Below are 21,420 nucleotides of genomic sequence, written 5' to 3' on the forward strand. Positions count from 1 at the left end.
CTTCGTCCTCTTAAAAGTTAAAACATGCCGACCTCGGCTCTAACCACGTCTTCTCTTCCTCTGTGTTTTATCTTGCACATTAGACCGTATCTGCAGCCCAGAATATGAGAGATTTCTTAACAAAAGAATCACTCACTTTTTTATCAGCAGACTCGAAAATAACCGAAGCTGGACGTTCAAAAGTCGTAGGAAGCCGGAAACGCACTGTCTGCGCGTTGTGATTGGCTCGGACGGCCTCCGACCGCCATTTGAGACCTTCGCTCCACGCCTGTTTTATCGCTCCAAACTTTCAAATTTTCAGGAGAAAGACTGATATTCTCAAGTCCCCATTCATATTTTGGGCTGCAGATACGGTCTATTACAATTCCTAATGTCACCCCGCTCAGGCATCACAATTTCTATCTCTCTGTGCCCCCAAACACCATGGCACTTCGTGTTCCTACGCACAGCCCCGAGCGCTCTGCAGTCACACTCCTTCGACACCCAATATCGATCCCAATTCCATACCGGTATACCCTTTCTGGCGTCTCTTCCTCCGATTCTTTCCCCTCAACGGCGGTTTTGACTCAGACCTACTCGCCATTGACTGCTTTTCCCCTTCTCTCGTCTGCATTCTATGCTGCTTTACGGTGCGGCTATTTGTGACGGCTATCCTACTCCGACCCAATCTCCATGATAAAACATATTATACCTGGGTCCTGTTGGCTTGTCACGGTGTACATCATTACCAATGTATCCTGCTGCTGTCGATTTTGCGTGCGTCTTCCACCATGGGAGTCGAGCAGGTGCACGGGCCGATCAGAGATAAGGCACGAAGAAATCGCACTCGACCGTCAGACCCATCTTGATTAACAGATCGCTCTAGATATTTCTTTTTCGATATAAGTTCACATCAAGAGTGTTCCATGGAAGCAATATGCATACCCACGCTCAAACGTATCAGTGCATCAGAACATCGTGTTGGACTGAACAAGCGATAGAAGATGATGCATGTTGCTCCGAATTCTCTCATGAGCAACTCGGCAGAAACCTGATGTTGCCACTCCGCTCACAACGGTGCCATCTAACCGGACGAAGGTAAGTATTTGCTCTTGTGACTTGTTCACGCCCGCCGTCCCCACTCATCCCGCTTTCATGCCAGCATACCTTGTACCGCATCCAACGGGTGAGCCCCACCTCTCCGAGACGTATTGAGCACCGAACTGAGTTCATAGATGCCCAGATTGACTGTGCGGTCGGAATCTGTATCCGCGCATACGACGGCGGTCAGTGTATGCACCAGTGTATTAAGTATCCCTATTGCTAACTTGGACCTCTCACAGATACTGCGCTAAAAGCTATGATTGGAGGTGATCTCAATCTTGCCGACATTTTTTTCCGCTCTATGCTACGAGGTGGCGCGCTCGAAGGCTCGCTCTATATTGCGAACGACGGAAAAGATGCCTCTGCTATCTCCTCGGTGTCTGTTTGCTTTCCGCCAGGCGTCTCTTGTTGGGGAAGGTGAGTTCCCTTGCACGACAGATCTTGCACTAGCTTATACTATGGTCTAGCGAAGAGCAGCGGAAACTGGGATTCTATGAGCTTTGGGACGGATTATCCCCTGAAACGAAACGTTGGTGGGAGGGTGTAAGTTCATGATATGCTCGCATCTGCTATAATCTACTGACATCCTCACCGCTGATCAGTTTCAGAAGGACAATATTCAATGGTTGAGATCTCTACTAGGCCCAAATGTAAGTATCTGGGCGCGTCTCCTTTGTGAACTGTATTTCATTTGTGAACCTGAGTCAAATATTGCCTCCACAGCTCGGAACGGAATGGGTGGTCAGTCTCATTGCGACCAACCCTGCTGAGCAGCACCAAGGTCTCGCCACATCTATCATGAATGCAGTCTGTGACCAGGTGCGACGTTCATCGAAGTCACATCGCCATCGAAAATGACTGACACTTAGTTCAGGCGGCGCGCGAGCACAGAATGGTGGGACTGTCTACGCAGACTGCGGACAATGTAAGCTGCCTATATCTTGTCCTACTGGATTCTTGTTCAATCCTGATATTGATCGACAATCCTTGCGAAGGCTGCGTGGTACGAAAGCCTAGGATTCACTAAGCTCGGTGAAAGACAAGTAGTAGCACCGACGGATGACTTTCCTAGTATTTTGCTTGTGAAAGAGCATATCCAATAGCAAGTCATGGTGGCCTCTTAATGTTAGGGAAAGTTAAATGCATGAATACAACGGTACTGCATTTTTCAAAGCCTCTGCAGTAAACTTCTTTTTACCCTGCGGTCCTTCCCTCGAGTCCGCGGGTGGATGCCTACGCCTGTCTTCTTCACCGGTATCATCTGTCAATTCAACATCAAAGATATCTCTCTGGAGGTCGAGCCTCGCGACCCGATTCAGGTCTGAATCCCTCTCGGAGTTTCCAGTGCTCGACATAGGCCGAGTGAGCGTCGGTTGACAAGCAGGAAAAGGACAAGAAAAGAATATCCGGTCGTGGGTCAGACCACAAGGGTAGCGCGTCGAGGTCCATACTGAAGGGAGCAGCTCATGGATCTAGAGTGTGATATCCAGTTATACGCAGTGAGCGAGTGGATAGAACAGGGGTCTCAGACAGCGCGAGGAAGTCAACGAATGAAAGCGACGTGGTTGTTTGTACCTGTTGATTTCCAAAGCCTTCGGCTCTCGGCCGAACGCCACAACACAGTGGCACCCGTCCCTTGCTCATTACAACCACGACCTCAGCACCTCGATATCGACTGACTCGTTATTATACCATGGTCAATACTAGGCCTTGAACAGTGCGAATATGTTGAAATGATATAGCTGAAGGTGGCGTCGTTTTCTTGCTCCGATGCTCACAGCTTATCTCATTGCGTTCATCCAAACTTGAACATGAGTCGTCAAGCTGACCCTTGTCCAACCCTTCCAGCTATAGGAGACCTAATGGGCGGCTTCAAAATGTATTTCGAGCTGGAGAGCCGTATGGTTTTATTTCTTCCTTGATGCGGGCATGACTAGCTATACTAATGTTATTCGACTCTCTCCGTTCGGCAGTCTCTTCAAGCCATGCCAGACAAGGGCTCGCGGGCACTCTGCATCCTCACTCTCTTCGCTCACGACTTGGTGCATCACGACTGTCCTTGATCGCATATTACCGGCTCAATACGAAGGATTTAGCCAAGATACGTAGCTTTGCGGATGATGAGGATAGAGCGATCTCGACGGTGATGAAGGCAGTCGATGCGTTGAGTGTGATGTATGAGGCGAAAGGTACGCATCCTTCTCCGAAATTTCTCTTTGGCCTTCCATCCCTTTAAAAGCCATCAGGTGGTTGCTAGACTTGTAAACGCAATGGTCATGGCTGACGGAAATGTAATACCGCACCTACCCTCCTCCCCATCCCCCTCTATCATCGTACCTATTCCAACCACGCAGACAGAACCCGCATCTCAGACACCGACGTCCGCGCAACCCAAGTCGAACCAGAGCGTCTCTGCACTCCCGAAACCGGTTACATCGCTACTTTCCTTCTATCCTCTTCTGAGCTCTCCCTCATCGCGAGGGGCGTGGCCCGGATGAGCGAGCTCGCAGAGATCAATATCGACGTCAAAGGGGACGACAGTGTTTCGTGTGGCGGATTGAACGGAAGCTATTGAGGCCAGTGGGAAGGTCCCGCACCCGAATTCGAATCTGTGGAAGTCGGACATGGGGACCAGCGAGGAGGCGGTGGAAGTGAAGCCGGAAACGGATGTCGCAAGGGGTCTCGAGAACGTTGGAAAGGAGGTCGAGATGGCTGTAAAGACGGAGACGATCAATGATTTGGTGATGGATTATTATCGAGTGGGCACCGACCTACGTGTAAAGTCAGAACGTGCAGAGGGCGATGGAAGGGAATCATCACTGGTATGGGTTATCCTTTCCATTTTTCTCTCCCCCTTCGTACATGTCCATCTCGATCAGTGTGGCTAATTCGGTCGTCGCGTAAAACCCTCCGGACAGATTCTCTAGAAACTCCACGATGTCCACCTTCGCCGTCCGATGTCCCTATCAAAGTGGAAAACATCGCATTTGCCTTCCCATCACGTAAACTTTTCCGTCGCCCTCAACATCTCTAAGCCTTTCCGAAATGCGCATCACTCGCGGGTCTAGTCAAAGTCTCGCTTGAGAAGGAGCGTCCTCCAATCGTGCGTGTTTTCTTTGCATCCAAGTTACTACGGCACAAGTACGGGGGTTGAGGAATCGACTGACGAGCCCTGTTTGGCCACGTGTTCCAATAGGTGGAATACTCAGCCGACAACAGACTTGTCTAATATTAACCGGATCCAATGATCGGGCCCCGGGGGCGAGATAGCGGACGAAGAAGAATGTCCCTGGCAGCCTTCGCGCACTGCCAGTGCTGCTAGTTTCTCTGTCTCAGCCTTGATGGTGTCTCATGCGCTTTCGCTCGTCAGCCCACACTCATGGGCACTTCCCTAGTGATGCACCGATCGCCAGGTCTAGCATGATAGACCTTGATGCTATATTTCTCTCGCGTGTATCTCCCTTGATATACCCCGGGATTGCTTTCACCGCTGTTTGGTGGCGTATCGAGGTGCCACTTGGCTGTGGCAACGCACACGCGTAAGCACCTGCGTACGGCCATTTTATGGCTCGATGCTCCTCTCTTGTCTGGTACTCCACGCAGTACGCTTCCACCAATTGCGTCCGCTCCGTGATTCTCTTTTGGTGAACTCAGCCAGCTTGGTAAACATCGAAGTTGTGCATCATGGACTCCGCTAGCGGCTCTGCCGTTCATCGAGAACGCTCATGAACACGATGAATTCGAGTCAAAGCTTAGACTTCCTGCTTCACTACCGTCGATCATCCATTTATTCCTCGCACTCTAATTCTCCCAGATTTGATTGTCCGTTGGTTTCGGCTGCACGAGTTGCGATTTGAATCCGTCATGTCCTAAGGTTCGTGTAGCATTGATAAAGAATGGATCGTGGTCGGGGCATATGCCCATATGCATGCCGAACCATTCTTCAGGATCAAAGAAATGTTTGTGGCTTTGGCCGAGTCCCAACCACAGATCGTAGAGGGCAGTCAGTTGCAATTTTATATCTCTGGAGAGGAATAGAACACAGTGAATGGGGCAAACATGGAGTCTGGAGACTGCATCGTTTTGTGCAGATGACAGACAGACACAGGCAACACTCTGTCTACTCTCCTCATATCTAGACGTCGTTAGCGCGACACCAAGCAATGCTCGCCGCACCAACACCATATTTTACAGACGGATATACCATGGGCTTGGCGAACCTTGTCAGCGGGTTTTGATATGAACTCATCGACAGAAGTGCCTGTTTCGCCCTTTCGAGCAGTGTCGGGCCCTTGCCTCTCAGCTCAACTGTCATCTCAATTTGTTCGTGGTCGTCGAGGTTGCGGGTATCATTGGATGATTTTGCGTCTTGATTGATCGAATTTAAAATGCTTTGAGCCCCTGTCTTTCAGATATGACGGCGGCGAGGATATGTCAGTCACTTTGCATCGGAGATGGAGTGATATATACCTGACCATCATTCGAAAAGCATCCGGTTATGCCTGTCGTCTTTTGGTGTCAACAGTTATCTCGTGATAGAGAATAACTGCCCTTGGGATCGTCAACAGCGCCATCGCGTGTCTGCATTATGTTCAGGATTATCCGACGTAGTCTCATTAGGATAACCACCTTCAGTGCCGTTGAAGGTCTCAGGACGGCGAGAAAGAGCGGCGGAGGTCAGGAACCTTGGCAGAATATCATAGAGTTCTTTGACGAGACTTGAGCTGCACAATCGAAAAGATATCGACACCGTTGTTTATCTTCAGTCTAATCTCCAAACCTAGCGTGGAGAGGCCACCCACGACCATGATGGTACGCGAAATTTGAATCACCGGTGCTTGCTTGACTGAGATCTCCGGGTGCGCTAGGACATCTACTCGCCAATCTATCCTTTTCAGGTAGTCTCACGATAATTGGAAGGACTGTCATGCAAATCGGAATACGACGTGGTACGATGGAACTCCGGCGCTCTGCGCCACTTCAATCCAAAGAGCTCATCGCGTCGCCACATCGCTTCGTCCCAACCTTCGACCATCGCTCTTCGCCTTCGCTGGCTTCTGCTGTCTTCTCCCCAAACTACTGAACACGACCACCACGCAGGCCCAAACAATGCGCACACTAAATGCTCGGGGTCGGTGTGCACAGCGGCCGATTCAGACCCTGTCTCAACTGGCACTCGACGTTTAGGTCGAACGCTTTGTGCATCGCCCCGTTGCTCCCTCGGCGCTATAAACCTCGCGTTCTACCCTCCCATACCTCCACGCTCGCCCAAAGGCAATTACCCACATCGAAACGACTCACAATGGGTCTCTTCGGACACTACACCCAAATCCGTCCTCCTCCAGCCCTGATGCCGCCTTCTGCGCCCTCCACGTCGAGACGCTCGTCATAAAGGAGAAGACGTGGTGTTTCAGTTTTTAGTATCCAGAATTCGGCTGGGCAGTATGTGGTGCGGTGTCATGGGCAGACTTTTTGTTGCCCCGATCGCAAAGGTGCGTATGGCTCTTTTGCCATGGTTGATTATTTGTTAAACGTCGTCCCACAGAGTTCAGATATGAATGCCAAATGCCGCTCTTCACCGTGCGCAACAAGGTGCTCGCGCTCCACAAGACGCAGATGATCGAGGCCATGGAGGGCACCGATCTCTGTACGGTCAAGAAAAAGTTCTCTAGTGTGTTCCTCTCATCCTCCTCCTCTCCTCTTTTCTCCCTTTTCCTCGTCCCCATTCCCCGTCTCGTTTTCATCCTCCGTATCGCTCACTGCTTTATTGTTTACCATCGAACCTAACAGTCGTGTCCTCACGCATGATCGTCTCCGTTCACAACCTCGCCCCCGCAAACGCAGCATCTTCCTCGCGCGACCGAATGTAAGTGGGACTGGCTCATCGTTTGTTTCGTCTTTTTATTCTACTGCCGGCACGGCGATTCTGTGCGATGATTTTGCTTCGCTTTTGAGATATATACGCCACTCTTTTTCCCTCGCCCTTCGTCTTTCACCCATTGCGCCTCTCTTTCTTTTCTCGTCTGCAAGATATCGCGTGAGATCTCGAACATGCATATGAGGGAGGTCATTGGGGGTAGCAGAATGTGCGTTTCTTTTTTTGGCTCGACTTTGGTTGTCCTTGCTTTTCGTATTTTTTCCGCCGCACCTCGTTTCTATCGCTCTTGTTCGATCCTCACGTTTAGTATTTCCGTTTCATTTTGCACTTTTATTCGATGGTAGAGGTTGGTTCTGCGGATGGAATGCGTCGCCTTTCGGCCTCGACCTCAGACAATGCTCGAATATCTTGCTCGATGCATCGTCATTCTCATCGTATCGGGTCCATTGTCTCGGGCGAACGGCCGTTGTCATCGTCTCCGATCAAGGGACATCGCCCCGGGCGAAAGGCCATCGTCTCGGGCGAACGGCTAGCTTTGACTTGGACAGGCTGCCTGATTGGCCGCACTGCCTGGACGCGTACGGCTGTCTAGCTGTCTATTTTCCTGCGTATAAACTCACGTTCTTATTCACTTTCGGGGAGTTGAACGTTCGGGCATTCTTATCCCTGTTTGGGTGTTCATCCGAGGCTCTGAATTCGAACGAAGCTCGAAGTTTGAACAGCCGAAGAGCCTTACTCTGTATGATCCTTCGAGCGCATGTGATGTGTAGTAAATCTAGATCTCGCTCCATAACACCTCGAGCATGCGCTCCGTGTCATATTGCCAGAACATTAGCTTCACATTGATCGAGTGGTCGAGCTGCAGTACGTGTCGGAGACGTGTCGTGGGCCGTGGTCGTGTGCTGTTCTTGATTTTTCCCTTCATTCGAGTTGGAGTTGGGTCTTCAATCCTTTCTTCCTTACGAATAGACAGATAATAAATGATTTGTAAACACAGGTTACTGCCGTGCTGATGGTTCAGTAAGAGTTGCAGCCGTGTTGTCATCCTAATCCGAGACAGCCGTACATTCGTCGAGATCGAGTATTGGGCCATGAAGGACCATGAACTGTCGACGTTACATGCTTTTTTCTTCCTCGTCACCTCTTCATCGACCTTCACCTTCACCCATAACTTCATCACCGCTGCCTCTTTACGGAAATTACTCCAAGCTCGTAGCATCCTTAGGTGTACCATCCCCTTTCTCGTATGCTGCATGCATCGATCCCACCTTCTCCTCCCCACTCATATCTCTCAACGTTCAAGTGGCTTTCGACATCTACAGAAGAATACAGGAATATTGCTTTAGCGGAAACGCGTGGGCCCACGTCTCAGTACTTGAAATTTTAGTACTGCCATCTTCATATTCACTCAGCACGGAACAGTCAGTGACGATATGTAATCATTCATATATTTCGTCCTTGTATCAGCTTCTTCCTTGACGGCGGATTCAGATCCTCGTTACTGACTCCATTTTCTGTTATTTTCTTCTTTTGCAAGGAAAGTGCCAGGATCCGCGAGCTTGTGTATTTATGGGGAAATCGAGACGGGTGACATAAGAGTGGAATCATTCCACTCTCTTCCTGCAGTCGCGTGAAATGTCAGGCCTCGAGGAGGACAGTTGTATGCGAGATCGAGCTATCTTCAGTAGCATCGATGTAGATAGACCCTAAGTCAGACCTAGTTGTTAGAGTGAAAGTACTAGAGTCGTCCACCAACGGTGCCAATTCAGACCGGTGGCACTTTTAGCACTCAAAGATAATCTGATAGTAGCATGAAGTTGACTAAAGTTGTCGCCAATCGGAGTTTTCAGGATTATGAAGCTTAGGAATTCATCGATTTAGATTCTTTCGTGAGCTAGTGTTAGTGGGGAAGACGTTGTTGTAGCGTTAGTCATGCGCAGCTATGTGCGGCTGCCGAAAACGTGTGGCGCACAAGGACCAGCCTGGTGGAAAGGAATCCTGCATTTATAGCGTGGGAGAACGATGCCGCTCACGGTGGAATAGTGGAGATTAGTCCATAGAACGACCATGTAATTATAAGCACGGGAAGGGCCACAAGTGGCAACGCCCGCCACGCCTGCCCGTGCAGCATTGACAAGATAGCAAGATAGCGGCAAATTTCACACAAAGGAATAGGACCAAGCAGCATTTTTCTATTGACAACAAAACAATAAGAGTCGGAATGGTACAAAGGAGAGAACGCAAAAATGCATAAGTAAAGAGTGTAGCTGCGAGGTCGAAACAAACACGGAGCGCAATTAAGGTCGGACACATGATGAATAGAACGGAAAAAAGGAAACACAAGAAACGGGAAAAAGAGGCAGCGACGCCAAGTGATTGCCCTGACAAAGATTATAAACCATAGAGGGTGACAAAGAGTTGCCACAGATCAGACGGGGGCTTGAAAGAACGTACAGCGTTAGATACGTCGCCAAAAAGAATTCAGAAAGAATGCCAGATGCCCGCCATTAGCGGCGACGTTAACAAGGCCTTACTTCTTAGCCATCTTCTTCTTCTCGGCTCTCCTACGCCTATTGGCCGCGTCGGTCTCGAGGCCCTCGTCAATGGATCCCAGCAAGTCGTCCATGGCTACGTCAGGGAGTGTTGGAGGAGAAGCCTGAGCGTTACCGATAGTGATAGAGTCGAACTCCTCGTCGTCGAGGTTATCGATCTCCACGTAATGTTGGCGACAGAGTCCGAGGGAGAATCGACGAAGGGGCGAGTGGATTCGCGCAAGACTTTCAACTTATGGATAAGACTAAGAAGAACTTTCAGCAGGTGACATGTAGAGAAAATGTTAACGACAAGGGCGGAGAAGGGCATGAAGGCGCCTCCTCTGAGGCAGGAGACGGGCGATTTAACGTAGACGCGCAAGCATATGAGATTGAGCGCACAGACATGACGACAGAGTATGAAGAGCAGAGTTGGCAGAGTTGGAGCAAAGCAGTCGAGCAAAGCGCTTGTTGTAGACGCACCAAAATCAAATCGACAAGGTAATGACCAGAGAGCGGCGACGCTAAGGGAATGGGAGAAGGAGCCGCACACCGAAAAAATTCAAGGGCGAGCGGTGAGACACGCAGCGGAGATTGAAAAGCAATTGTAGAGGCGCACGGGCCGAAAAACAAAAAGCCGGGAGGAACAAATGACAGAGAGGGCTAGACCAGCACAGCCACCCATTCAGTCAACAAAAGTCGATCTACTGCAAAACGGAGGCAGAATACAGAACAACCTAAGAACCCACTACTAAGTAGCGGTTATTCCAGTTCGAACGGGAGGGCCTAATCACCCGGAGCTACTTTTCAGGACTAAAAACCGCTCACAGGTAATCATATGCTACCCCTGGATGACATAAATAGTTCAATTTTAAGTCTGTGAAAACTACGATAGGTTTAGATCGATGTCGTTGTTCTCAGCTTCAGCCACATGAACTCTCGGATACCTCTCATTGAGATGTCGAGCACCCTCTAAGCGTCTATAGACACAATCCACCTTCCTCTCTTCAAAACGCGATTTCAGCTTATCATGGGGAAAAAAGGCAAGTCCCTAACATCTGCAGCCATAGGCAGACGTGGAACATCAGTGATGCTCGACACTACTTATCTGACTTTTGGCTATAGATGTAAAGTCGAAGAACTGTCAGACATGGAGAGAGGACAAAGGTACTCGCTGTAATGTGAAGGCCGCTCCCCGAAGCAAATTCTGCAAGGATCACGGTCAGGAGAAACAGGAGTCATATGAAAAGTACAAGTCGGCGCACAAAAGGTATCATAAACGCCTAGAGGGTCGCAGCATCCCTTCAAAAGTGGAAATCGATCAACTTCCAACCGTCCAGATCATATCGGATACGGAAATCTGGGTGCGCATGGTTTTGGAGGAGATACGGGCTGAGAAGACAGAACGAGAAGAGCATACCAAGAAATTTTTTGCAGGAGGTACAGTCTTGCATTATGGTGAAGTTAATCTGTACTAACAGTCGTGATTCTAAAGAGGTAGGAAACAGAAAACACCGAGACCGCGTGGATAGACTAGAAGAGCGGATTGTGGAATGTGAGAACGCCCTCGCCACCCTGGAAGCCCGAAAGAAGACGCTCCAAGTAGTTGCCGAGAACGATCATGACTTTGTTAGAACGTTCACGGTTTCTCCTCCGATAGACAATAACGACAGTGGGACCGAGATCCTTACTCAGAGAACAGTCGGCAACAAAGAATCATTCGAGTGCGAATTGGTCCCATGTCACACCAGTATTCGCCGCTGCGCGTCGGTGGACTCAGTTTATTCTATGTGGGAGGACATTCCAGCGTAAGTGAAATTACACTAATTCACTTTCTGTATGCTATGACGACTAATGCTTGCGATCGGACCATTAGCAGTGATCGCCGTCGTGCGTCAATTGATTCCGTTTATTCTGTGCTCCAGGATGCTTCAGCGTAAGTGAAGGTACTTTCGACATAATATGACGCATAGCGCTGATAGTATTATCGAACAAGTCCACGACGTGGTCTTCCATCGCCGAAGGGTGCGCTCGACACTGTGAAGAGATGGATACATAAGTGACGAGGGAGAGAGTGCGGTAGCAAACTAGGCAAGGCATAGGAATAGCCTTGGTACGTTGTATGATACCTATGGGGGAAAGATGAGTCAGATCATATGGTAGACTTGAGAACCGTTCTCAACCAAAAAATAGCGTAGAATCAGTAGAATACCGCGAGTGTGCTATGACCGAGAGATATATATCTTCATGTGTCATCGGATAAGCAGAGTTCCCGTCCCTTTCTCACCACATATTAACGGAAAACAATGACACATCACCTCACGGCCATGTCTAGTCAGTCAGCATCATGCACCGATGCAGATTATGTTACTGACTATGCAATTATGAGTCCATCGAAGGTCCCGACTATGGTGCAAAAAGAGATAGGCCCGTCTAGCGAAGGCTGAAACAGAACGCTGCACCCTGCGGTAACATAGATCAGGACAGGCCGGCATTGTACATCAGAAGGGGCGGTTACTTTATAATAAAGCTAGCATGTATGCATTTGGTGTTAGGAGTACGTAGAGAACGAGGACGAGCAGAAAGACGGGAACAGCGTGAGGGAGTGGGAGAAGAGGCGATTGCTCGTCCCGGGATTACTCGCGACGTGGCTCAGCTCCGTCGACCTCGTGGCTTGACCATACAACTGTCAGAGGTCTTCTCAATGTTGTCTCGATGCTCTCCACCTCGAGGAATTTCATATCTGCTCTGAGACTTCGCGTGTTCTACCCTCTTTTGTCCCCGTACATCAAGGAGCCACTGTTATTTATCATGTCTGATTCCGCTTTCAGGGCGCTCGACTTTTGTCTCGGGGACTTGGTATCGTTTTTCGCTGTATTCCCTGGCTGGTCTGTGCGCTCAGTATTGACCCTATATATTAGGCTCTTTAGATTAGTGTATATGTACATTCCGGTTCACGGTCTCCATTCCCACTATCACCATCACATCTACTTCCACATGAAAGCAAGCCATCGTCGCACTTAGTGCTCTGCTCACCACCTGCTGCTTCACTACCTCATTAGATTTGTCCGAGATATTGTCATCATATTCCTAAATACGAATCGCCGAATTCCTCACGTCTCAGTGGTGGACACTGATATCTTATTATATCTAAGACGCTATGTCTTTCGGGTCCACCGTCCTTGTCCTTCCACGATATTCATCCCCTTTCCACCACATGTCTCTCGAGATATTCCATGTCCATCTACAGCAAGTTATAACAACACATTTAAGCCGACATTCTGCATGATTTCCCCCTCATCTTCATCCTGGTCTTATCCCTGACATCTGTGCATACGAGACCGCAAGTTGTATTTCCAGGGGCGGGCAGGGGACTTCTCCAGCAACATTTCCAGTGCAAGGAGAAGGCTATATTTGTCTTCATTCAATCCCCCAGGCAGTTAGAACCGCATAACGACGGGGATTGTGGTACGTCTTCTCGGTTGGATTTGATTTTCAACATGTACCAACCATTGGTTTTGCTGGCGACCCTCGATTTGTATATCATTCTTGTCTCAGTAACACCCATATGCTTTTTTTATTCAATGCCACCATGTCAGCTCGACAGGATCGGTCAATGAGTCACGTTTTAACATTAGCGAACTCTCCAGAACTCAGTACACCCAACACATTTTGTGATCAAGCACAGACGATCTGTTAGCACGACTGCAACTCCGCACTGGCTTCTCGGCACTCTTGCATCGGATTTTATAGTTTTGTCTTGTATCGCCTCGTGCCCCTTATGTATTTATCTCCATCGGGATTTCTAATGCATGCAGTGAGTGCACTTTACAGTTGAACAATGGAAGGAAGTCTCGGATATAAATACTAGCGACGTACTTCATGCAAATTGTCCTTTACGGGTGTCAGCTAAGCTACTGACCCTTCACCCCAAACGGCAGCGGTATCTGTGGGAGAGCCGTAGAGATGAGAAGAAGCTCATCCGACGATGTTCATACGCATACACTGATCACAAAACTCACCTTTGATATATTGGACTCTACTAGCGCGGCGATACAATCCGCAAATTCATCCAGCCTATACAGATGATGCCTACAATGAGGGCACTTCATGCCATCTCGGAATGCGTGGTCCATGGCAACGCTATGCCTGACAGACTTTGTATGAGGCACAATTGATAAAGCATCGGCGCAATTATCGAGATACTTCTGAACCCAGTATGGGGAGAGTACGTGAGAGCGGAAGATTTCACCGCCAGTAGGATCATATTCCAATGTTTTGATGTATTGTCGTCGACAAGTGCAAGATGGGCTGCAGTCCGAGTCCCACGCAGGGAATCTATCTCCATCGATCAGAATCTCCCTGTCTTTGCCTGCAGGCCTGACGGTCTCAATTGCGGCGGTGGTGACTTGCTCTCGATAGTCTAGAATGGCGCGGTACTGTGGCACTGTCAACGCCTGGAGGTCTTTATGATTCGTGACCTGTGCGCGCATTCGCTGCAACGTCAACTTCACCATCTCGTTTGCCGCCTGTGTCAAGTCGTACTGACAGGCACATCGTAAGACGGTCTCTGGGTGAACAAGGTCATACATCCCGTAGCCTATCTTCGGCACTGACAGTAGCAACGAGCTGAAAGTAGACGGAACTCTCGCTATAAGAGCATATTTATCGGAGGCGTCTAGGAGATCCGATAACTCGCTGATGCGGGTACCGTCACTGTAACATTTTCGCCATGGGCTATTCGGATAGTTCTGGACATCCAAATGCAATGATGAAACACTTGGAATATCGACGGGATATATGATACGGAACAAGACGTCGAGAATACGATGGTTCTCAGATAGGGTTATGATGGGCAATCTGTCTCGATAGCCGTCAGACAATTCGATGCTACGAGCCAAATCTATAGGCTGCGGAATCGAAAGGAGGTCTCGAAAGGCGTCCGACGCTTTTGAGAGGATGAAACGATGGAGGCGAAAGTCGTAGAGGTCGGAGGAACGTATGATGATGTCTGCGTCTGTGTCTGCAAAAGGTGCTCCCATATCAGTAATGCCTGGAGTGTTATGCGATAGAGCCGACATTTGAGGGACGAAGAATGTCTCGGTGGGGAAGGAAGGCTCGATGGTATCGGTGAAAGGGCGATTGAGCGCTGGATGTGTCGATTGGTGTTATCTCACAGTAGTTATAGGTAGTCCATAAGTGCTTCTCACGACTCCGCGTCTGATGTCATTGCCCCCATGTGGCTCTATCGTCTGCTCTGGAACGCGTTGGTGTAGGTTTGCCTTCTCGATGTAAGGCTGGAGAAGGCGATGGATAGTTGGGGTGAACGAACAGCATGTTCGGTTAGATGTGGCTTTGGTTATCCCACACATAATTCCGTCTCTGACACAAGGCCACCGAACAAAACGGCTTATATCCAGATAATGTCCTGTTTGCTGCCACGCTAGAGGGTGCCTAGCAGATCGTTGAGGGAATTTGGATCGGAGAAACCTGCCGCGTACAGCAATACGTACTTTCCTCGTCATTGTGGTACCAAGCCGTTGGCACTGCATACACCTGCTCAAGCGCCACCGGTGTTTGCATTTTTGCATTCGGATATAATAGCGGACACGAACTGACAATGTGTAGTTGTCGTGGCTGCGGTCTAGCAGAGAAGCAGTAAATTTAAATATGATCGTGGTGGCATGGATGGTACCATAGATCCAGCACTGTGATATTGAAGTTATTGTGGCGAGTGGTGAGAATGTATCCCGATCTTGGAGCAGTGTTAAGGCGCTTGGTCGTTACATCTCTTTTAGCCACCTCCTTTCGGTTCTATCTCAGCCTCTCCTCATCGATTTATAAAATGTTGGTTCCAGTCACAAACCTGTCCTGCCCATTCCTATCCACGCCAAGGTCAATGCATGTGAATTTTGTGAATGGTGTACTAAGTCTAGACCGACATGCTGTCTTCTTGCACGCCGCTAATTGCGACGTGGACCAGCATGAGAGGTTGTGACAATACTCGGAGCCCATACACAGACCACGATGCTCAGCATCGTCAAGGGCAGAACCACCAAATCCCATATACCCTCAGGTAAGGAAATATACATTTCTACAATGCAACGAATTCTTGACACGTACCGTCACCGAAGATGCCGCACAGAATCTCTGTCAGACGTGGAATGAGGACCGCGTCCAGTGCAATTTGCCTATCGCTCACGAATCTCCACGACCCTCACTTGCCTTTCTATTCGTCGACACTTTCTATGGCGACATTATTTGCTCTTCGTACTTATTCATCTGGGTCATCTATGCTTACTCGTTTATTCTATCTCTGGATGTATATAAACTAGTAGCTACACTCGAATAAATCCCCAGACTTGTTCTGGTCTGTTTCCTCCCTTAGCCACCTCTTCAGCTTTGTCTCAACAAGTCAAGCGCGACCTAGAGAACCCTAATCGAGTCGTTGACACAGACTGTGCGCTTCTTTGTGTTCTTGTTTCTCTCTTAGATTTGTTTGGGATCCCTTTTGATATTCGTTTGCTTGGTATGACGATGGAAGGGGTGTTTGTGTTCGCGTTTCGTTTTCTTCGTCCCTCTCGGTTCTTCTTGGATCCTCGTGTTTCGTGTTTTCGTCTCCGTTTTTTTTTCCTTCTTCGGTGTTCGAGATTGCTCCTGTGGTCGAGGTTCTTTCTACACATTGCACGCGTCGCCTTTCGCCGCAGAAAGTCTTGAATCAGCCTCAGCACGCGCTCGAACCCAATCCGAACCGGACGTATCGTCATCGTCATCGACATCGTCTCCAGTGAACCACTATCGTATCTGGTGAACGGCTATCTTCGATTAACGGTGGTGAACTGACATCGTCGGATAGCTGGCTCACTCTCTGGGCTGGATCGACGGCGGGTTGGATGACTGGCTTGGTGGCTTGCGTGCTGGCTTAGGCCGCCGGGCTGCATTTGTTGTGCATATGATCGTGTTTTTGTTTAAGTGTTCGGGCGTTCGTAGTCGCGCCTAGGCGTTCGGGCGGCCGAGCGTTTGAGCGTTCGTTCGAGACTCAAAGTTTGACAGAAGCTCGGACTGCGGATGGGCCTTGCTCGGTATGAGACATCGAGCTTTTGCTTCGCCTCATACTTCGAGCTTTGTGCTATGTATAGGACATTGAGTCTTGGATCCATATACTACTCCGAGAAGAGCATCATTTAATTGTGCTAGTGCTAATGAGATATTCGTTCGGCCATGAGCCATTCTAGTCAAGCTCTCCGATGACGGCACTCATAAGCATACAGGCATACATCCCTGCATGCATCAACGCATGGTTTGTTCTGACTCTGGCCTCCTGATAGCGTGGTGCTGCAGTACGGGACAGTGATGGGTCGTGCTTTTGTTCATACTTTTGGTTTCGTTCGAGTTCTAGGTCATACCTCCGTTCTTCATTCTCGCCTCCGTTCTTTGTTGTTGCCTTCGTCATACTTAAGAGTAGTATCCAATCGTGGAGATTGTGCGAAGGTTCTGTTGCGGCGGTGAGGCCCATGGGCTGATGGAAGGACTAGATGGGGTCGGCTTTTGGGGTGGCGTGGCCTGAGAGCCTCACTGGGCTGTGTGCGTTGCTGTAAGGTAGAGGGTTGAACTTGGAAATATTCACTATCATGGACTTCGAGTGGTTGATATCATCGGAGATGGCCATTTCGTATTCGTGGGCAGCTTGCAGAGAAGACAAAAGGACTTGAATGTCAGTATTTGCACCATGAATCGCGCGTAGCATGCGAGAAGGATCGTTGAAAGAACAGCCGTGTTCTCCGGCACTGGTACAACACAGAATAAACGAACTTAGCATGTGCAGAGGAACAATAGTACGAAGGATGGTGATGAGCCGTAATTTGGCAGCGCTACTCTCTCCCTTCCTAAGCTGCATCTTGGACCCGTGGTTCTTTCGGACTCCGAACTCCATCCCTAGATTCATATGAAGAGCGAGAGCAGGCTCTTCCTTCGGCTTGTTCTGAATAGTCAGGTCACCGACATTGTGAATCATTACAAATTCAAATCAATCGGTGTGGTCTCACTTACGCTGGAATATATCCGCCATGCTCATGGTCATGATCACCTTTATGTCGGAGGTTGCCTTCGCTGATTCCCGAGTGCGTTCAGAAGTTTGCACGTCTTTGCTATTGAACCATTCAAGGTCTGTATGTATACCTTGTGCCCGTTGTCAACTGGTCATATATCAACGTGAGTTCGAGTACAGAGTATGCCGGCCATGAAGCAGGACATACAGGACCTCCACCTCTGGGAAAGAAACACCTTGAATGCTTTTCTCTTGCATTCTTCTCTTCCCGCAACGCCTGCAAGTACTCCTGCGTACAGTCTGCGTAGGACGACTTTTGAACAGTAGTGAACCGAGAAATTTCCTCCATCGTTGGAATATTCTTCTTCAGCGTTTCAACAGTTTCGTTCGCACATTTATACGCCTCCCGTGAGACTTTGTACTCGTCGTAGTGGTCTTTGCAGCGCCATCTAAGCAACATTCAAGAGTAACGAATAGAAAGCCAAGGATGAAGACATAGCTCAGTAATCAAGTACATGAATAATCAGGTGAATGACTGAGCAGCACAAGACCAAAGGTGACTCGAAGAGGAGAGTAAGGAACGAGGAGGAGATGATCTCGATAGAGATCAGTGAAGTGGCCCGAGCGGGGTGGCGTAAGTAAGATCGCCGGGCCGGCAACCGAGTCAAACCATCGCTGATTTGCCTCGACTGCCGTCTTTGTGGCGAGGGTATTTTTTGTTTTCTTTTGCTCATGCATATGTAGGTAAGAAAGATATATATTTTATTCTAATACAAAAAGTTCATAACAGTCTGCTGCCCCCCAATCACCTCTCTCATATTCAAGATCTTGCGTTATATCTGGCCGACGACGTGTTTGGTGCCGAGGAGGCTTATTAATGCGGATCTGTTTGGATTTGTTGTGAATGTGAGAGGGGGGAGATTTTAGTTAGCTTAAGGTGGTGGACGACCTAAGTAGGAGGGGTGCAAAGGATGAAGAGTGGTGCGAAGGATGAAATCGATTAAAGACGAGGTGAGGAGGATGAAAGAGGGAGAGGGTGCGAAGGATGATGGAGAAGAGCGACACATATATCTCGGAAGCGACGCCGTAGTACCGTGCCAGATGAAACGAGAATGAAAAGGAGAATGAACAGAACGCACCGAACGAGGTCGTGCGAGGAGGTGGATGCGTTTGCGGAGGTGAGGTTGTGGAAGGAGGCTATCATGCAGGAGCCGACTCTCGTGGGCGATGGTAGTTAGCAAGTCATTCATTCGGCCGGTCGGTCTGTACATGGGAGTGATACGAAGGAGGGTGAAGTGACGGGGAATCGAGAGAAGGGACTAGAAAACTTCTTCTTGGCCGTACAGAGATCGGTGTCGTCCATAGCCCCGATCAACTGTGTCTTGTGGAACGCCAGCATTTTGTTACGGACGAAAAAGAGTGCATTTGACGAGCAGCGAGTGAAGACGAAGAAAGATGGTCGGAGGTTGGGACGACGCAATGTGGCGACGCCATGGTGATATTAATATTGAGGTGGCGAGGTGGCCCCGAGAGGGCGATTTTTTCCTCGACGACGACGATCGTCACTCGAACCTCTCCACGACTGCCACACATCTCGCCTCGAAGATGCTCGCTATAGGGAGGATACGACTAGTACTCACTCTCGATATTCCTGGTGGACCGTGTTCTCTACAGTTCAACTTCGGCCTGCCCTGATCTTCGTAGGCACAGGACGCAGCTCTACTTACTTATACTTCAGACGCGAGAGTTTATAATACGTCTTCTCCGACACTGGTCCAACTGAGTATCTGCCCAGACGGCGTTATACTATCCAATCGTTGCGTTCCAGCGGCCGTAAAATCCTTCAATCTACTCATACGAAGGGTCTCTCGCTTGTTCTTGTTTCGAACGGGTTCCACGTCTAAGAAGTGCAATGACTTATGCGCGATCTGTAGAGCCCGGGAGGAATATATGGCTTTGTATTTATGTTGCGTCTTCGATCCTAGGGCATACAATGCACAAAGTTGACACAACTGGTTGAGGAGAGGCCTAGCGAAAGTTCAGCGAAAGAAATAGTATAAATCAAGATAAGATTGATGCCCATTGCTAGTTTGACCTTACTCTGGCCCCTCCAAGTCCCTCTTAGCTAGCTCGAGCTGAACACTTCATGGTGTGATCTCAACTTCTGCAGCCACTCATCGCAGCCCCGTTTAACCAGGAAGAGCATGGTTTCCTGCTCATAGCTCAGTAGTACACTGTAATTCACATATAATCTTGAACTCAGTTCGAAACGGAGCAGAGTGTCGCAGGACGTTCGCTCGACCTAGGAACATAGAGAGTCGACGTCATTGAGCGCATGTCGAAGCTAAGTGGTGTTCTTTATTGTGTAGAACAATGTCGTACATGAGATAGGCAGGGCATGGGTATCTCTGAGTGTCACAACACGAACGTAACATCCAGTACGGCGGGGAGGACAATCAGGCAAGAGCACAGAGGAGCTCGCGGGCGTCGATGCAAGTCTAACTGACGTGAACGTGAAGTTCGTTTTTCACATGGAGGCAGCAGTTGGGGACTCAGATCCAGAGCCCACCCGTGGTAGTAGTTCGGCATATACGATACAGAGATTCATTGACAAAGCTGACGAAGGAGAGACAAAAGTTGTGTGGCGCACAAACAGTGCCAAGTAACACAAAGCGAGGAATTGACGGAGTATACTACTTCTGTTGAGTTTGCGCCGTCATATCTAGTTCGGCTGAAACTAACGATCGATGATCTTCCCGGTCAACATGAAGCACAACAGCTGTAGTCGAGCCCGAGGCATGGGTACAATAATGTCGGCCCATACTGAGTTCCTCGCCTAGGGAACGGCGGCAAAGAGAGAGACAAAATAGGCTAGATGTAGTATGTGGACGGTGGTTATAAAAACGACGAGCCAGCCACAGTACAAGAGCCTGAACGAATCAAGTGAGTATCCCGAATAGTGTGTAACGATGACAAGGAACGTTGGAAAGCCAGACAGTACACCAGACGCCAAGAGAGATGAGCGACCAAGATAGTCAGAATCTACGCCTCGACGAAGTTCTAAAGGCAGAAGAACGTAGCCCGATATCGTAAACAGTCTCCGTCTTCACAGTGGTAGAACACCTGAGTTGCGTATCTTCCATGCGTTGTTCGTTGACCTGGTAAAGACTAGAGGGCGCAGGCGACGAGAGAATATCTTCTTTTTGCTCAGCCTTCACAATATTGCGGTCGATATCGTCCTCTTCATCTCCCTGAAAACAATATGAAAACGCAAGATGTCAAGGGCCACCGCCACATGTAGCCCCAGTGCACCACAGAGTCAGATTAGAGACTCACGTCGTCATCGAGTGTCATCCTGTCCAACAAGCCATCGGCAGCCGTCCTAGCACGATTCAAAATTACTTTCGACCAGGGAACAGTACCACTGTCAGTGTTGGCGCCGGTGAAGCAATGCGGACGCTTGCGAGCTGGTAGCGTAGTCGATTGCATAGCCCGAGGCTCGATCTATGGAAAGGAAGATGCGAGTTGCAGCCTACACTGTTATATATATAGGTGATATGAAAACATACACGATCAATGAGACTGAACGGCGGAGCCGGCGAGACATATTCATCCATGAAAGCAGACGAATGTGCTCTTTTACCTATCCTGGATAACGACGTCGACGCCTATCGGTTGAAGAAGGAGTAAACAGGGAAACGTACGCTTCCTAAGATGGAAATACCACTTACGTTGAGCTCGTGCGTGTTAATTATACCCGAAGTAGAGCCTCGGAGACTCGGAGACCTAAGATTGCTGGTGTGAAGGGGCTGCTCATTGGCAGGAGTCGACGATTTTGATACAGGCGAAGTGTTCGATGCGAATGCCGATGTCGAGAGAGA

The 21,420-nt window shown here is 49.1% G+C and overlaps 5 protein-coding genes across 5 annotated transcripts; 2 read left to right on the forward strand and 3 right to left on the reverse strand.

Annotated features, from left to right (window-relative positions):
• Window positions 1-1,134: 1,134 nt before the first annotated feature.
• On the forward strand, window positions 1,135-4,630 carry STEHIDRAFT_172031 (uncharacterized protein; the record flags this gene model as incomplete). Its single annotated transcript, XM_007309571.1, has 13 exons — window positions 1,135-1,165; window positions 1,215-1,265; window positions 1,323-1,500; window positions 1,551-1,626; window positions 1,686-1,733; window positions 1,807-1,902; window positions 1,958-2,008; window positions 2,079-2,115; window positions 2,932-2,982; window positions 3,057-3,272; window positions 3,438-3,905; window positions 4,002-4,186; window positions 4,280-4,630. The coding sequence occupies 11 exons, from the start codon at window positions 1,135-1,137 to the stop codon at window positions 3,656-3,658; spliced, it is 1,056 nt and encodes a 351-aa protein (XP_007309633.1). The 3' UTR covers window positions 3,659-3,905; window positions 4,002-4,186; window positions 4,280-4,630.
• Window positions 4,631-9,458: 4,828 nt separating this feature from the next.
• On the forward strand, window positions 9,459-11,939 carry STEHIDRAFT_115149 (uncharacterized protein; the record flags this gene model as incomplete). Its single annotated transcript, XM_007309572.1, has 7 exons — window positions 9,459-9,677; window positions 9,779-9,965; window positions 10,618-10,932; window positions 10,988-11,300; window positions 11,418-11,428; window positions 11,475-11,517; window positions 11,828-11,939. The coding sequence occupies 7 exons, from the start codon at window positions 9,459-9,461 to the stop codon at window positions 11,937-11,939; spliced, it is 1,200 nt and encodes a 399-aa protein (XP_007309634.1).
• Window positions 11,940-13,406: 1,467 nt separating this feature from the next.
• Window positions 13,407-15,075, reverse strand: STEHIDRAFT_115150 (uncharacterized protein; the record flags this gene model as incomplete). The annotated part of the gene is made up of 3 exons (XM_007309573.1): window positions 13,407-13,439; window positions 13,515-14,641; window positions 15,006-15,075. 3 exons carry the CDS (start codon window positions 15,073-15,075, stop codon window positions 13,407-13,409), a joined length of 1,230 nt encoding a protein of 409 aa, XP_007309635.1.
• A 1,648-nt stretch (window positions 15,076-16,723) lies between these two features.
• Window positions 16,724-17,888, reverse strand: STEHIDRAFT_115151 (uncharacterized protein; the record flags this gene model as incomplete). The annotated part of the gene is made up of 4 exons (XM_007309574.1): window positions 16,724-17,011; window positions 17,069-17,427; window positions 17,542-17,639; window positions 17,671-17,888. The coding sequence occupies 4 exons, from the start codon at window positions 17,886-17,888 to the stop codon at window positions 16,724-16,726; spliced, it is 963 nt and encodes a 320-aa protein (XP_007309636.1).
• A 2,497-nt stretch (window positions 17,889-20,385) lies between these two features.
• Window positions 20,386-20,986, reverse strand: STEHIDRAFT_125269 (uncharacterized protein). The gene is made up of 2 exons (XM_007309575.1): window positions 20,876-20,986; window positions 20,386-20,790 (listed from the first exon to the last, which is right to left on the reverse strand). The coding sequence occupies exons 1-2, from the start codon at window positions 20,891-20,893 to the stop codon at window positions 20,575-20,577; spliced, it is 234 nt and encodes a 77-aa protein (XP_007309637.1). The 5' UTR covers window positions 20,894-20,986; the 3' UTR covers window positions 20,386-20,574.
• Window positions 20,987-21,420: the final 434 nt, after the last annotated feature.

This window comes from Stereum hirsutum (assembly GCF_000264905.1).
Source record: "Stereum hirsutum FP-91666 SS1 unplaced genomic scaffold STEHIscaffold_18, whole genome shotgun sequence".
NCBI classification, from domain to species: Eukaryota; Fungi; Basidiomycota; class Agaricomycetes; order Russulales; family Stereaceae; genus Stereum; species Stereum hirsutum.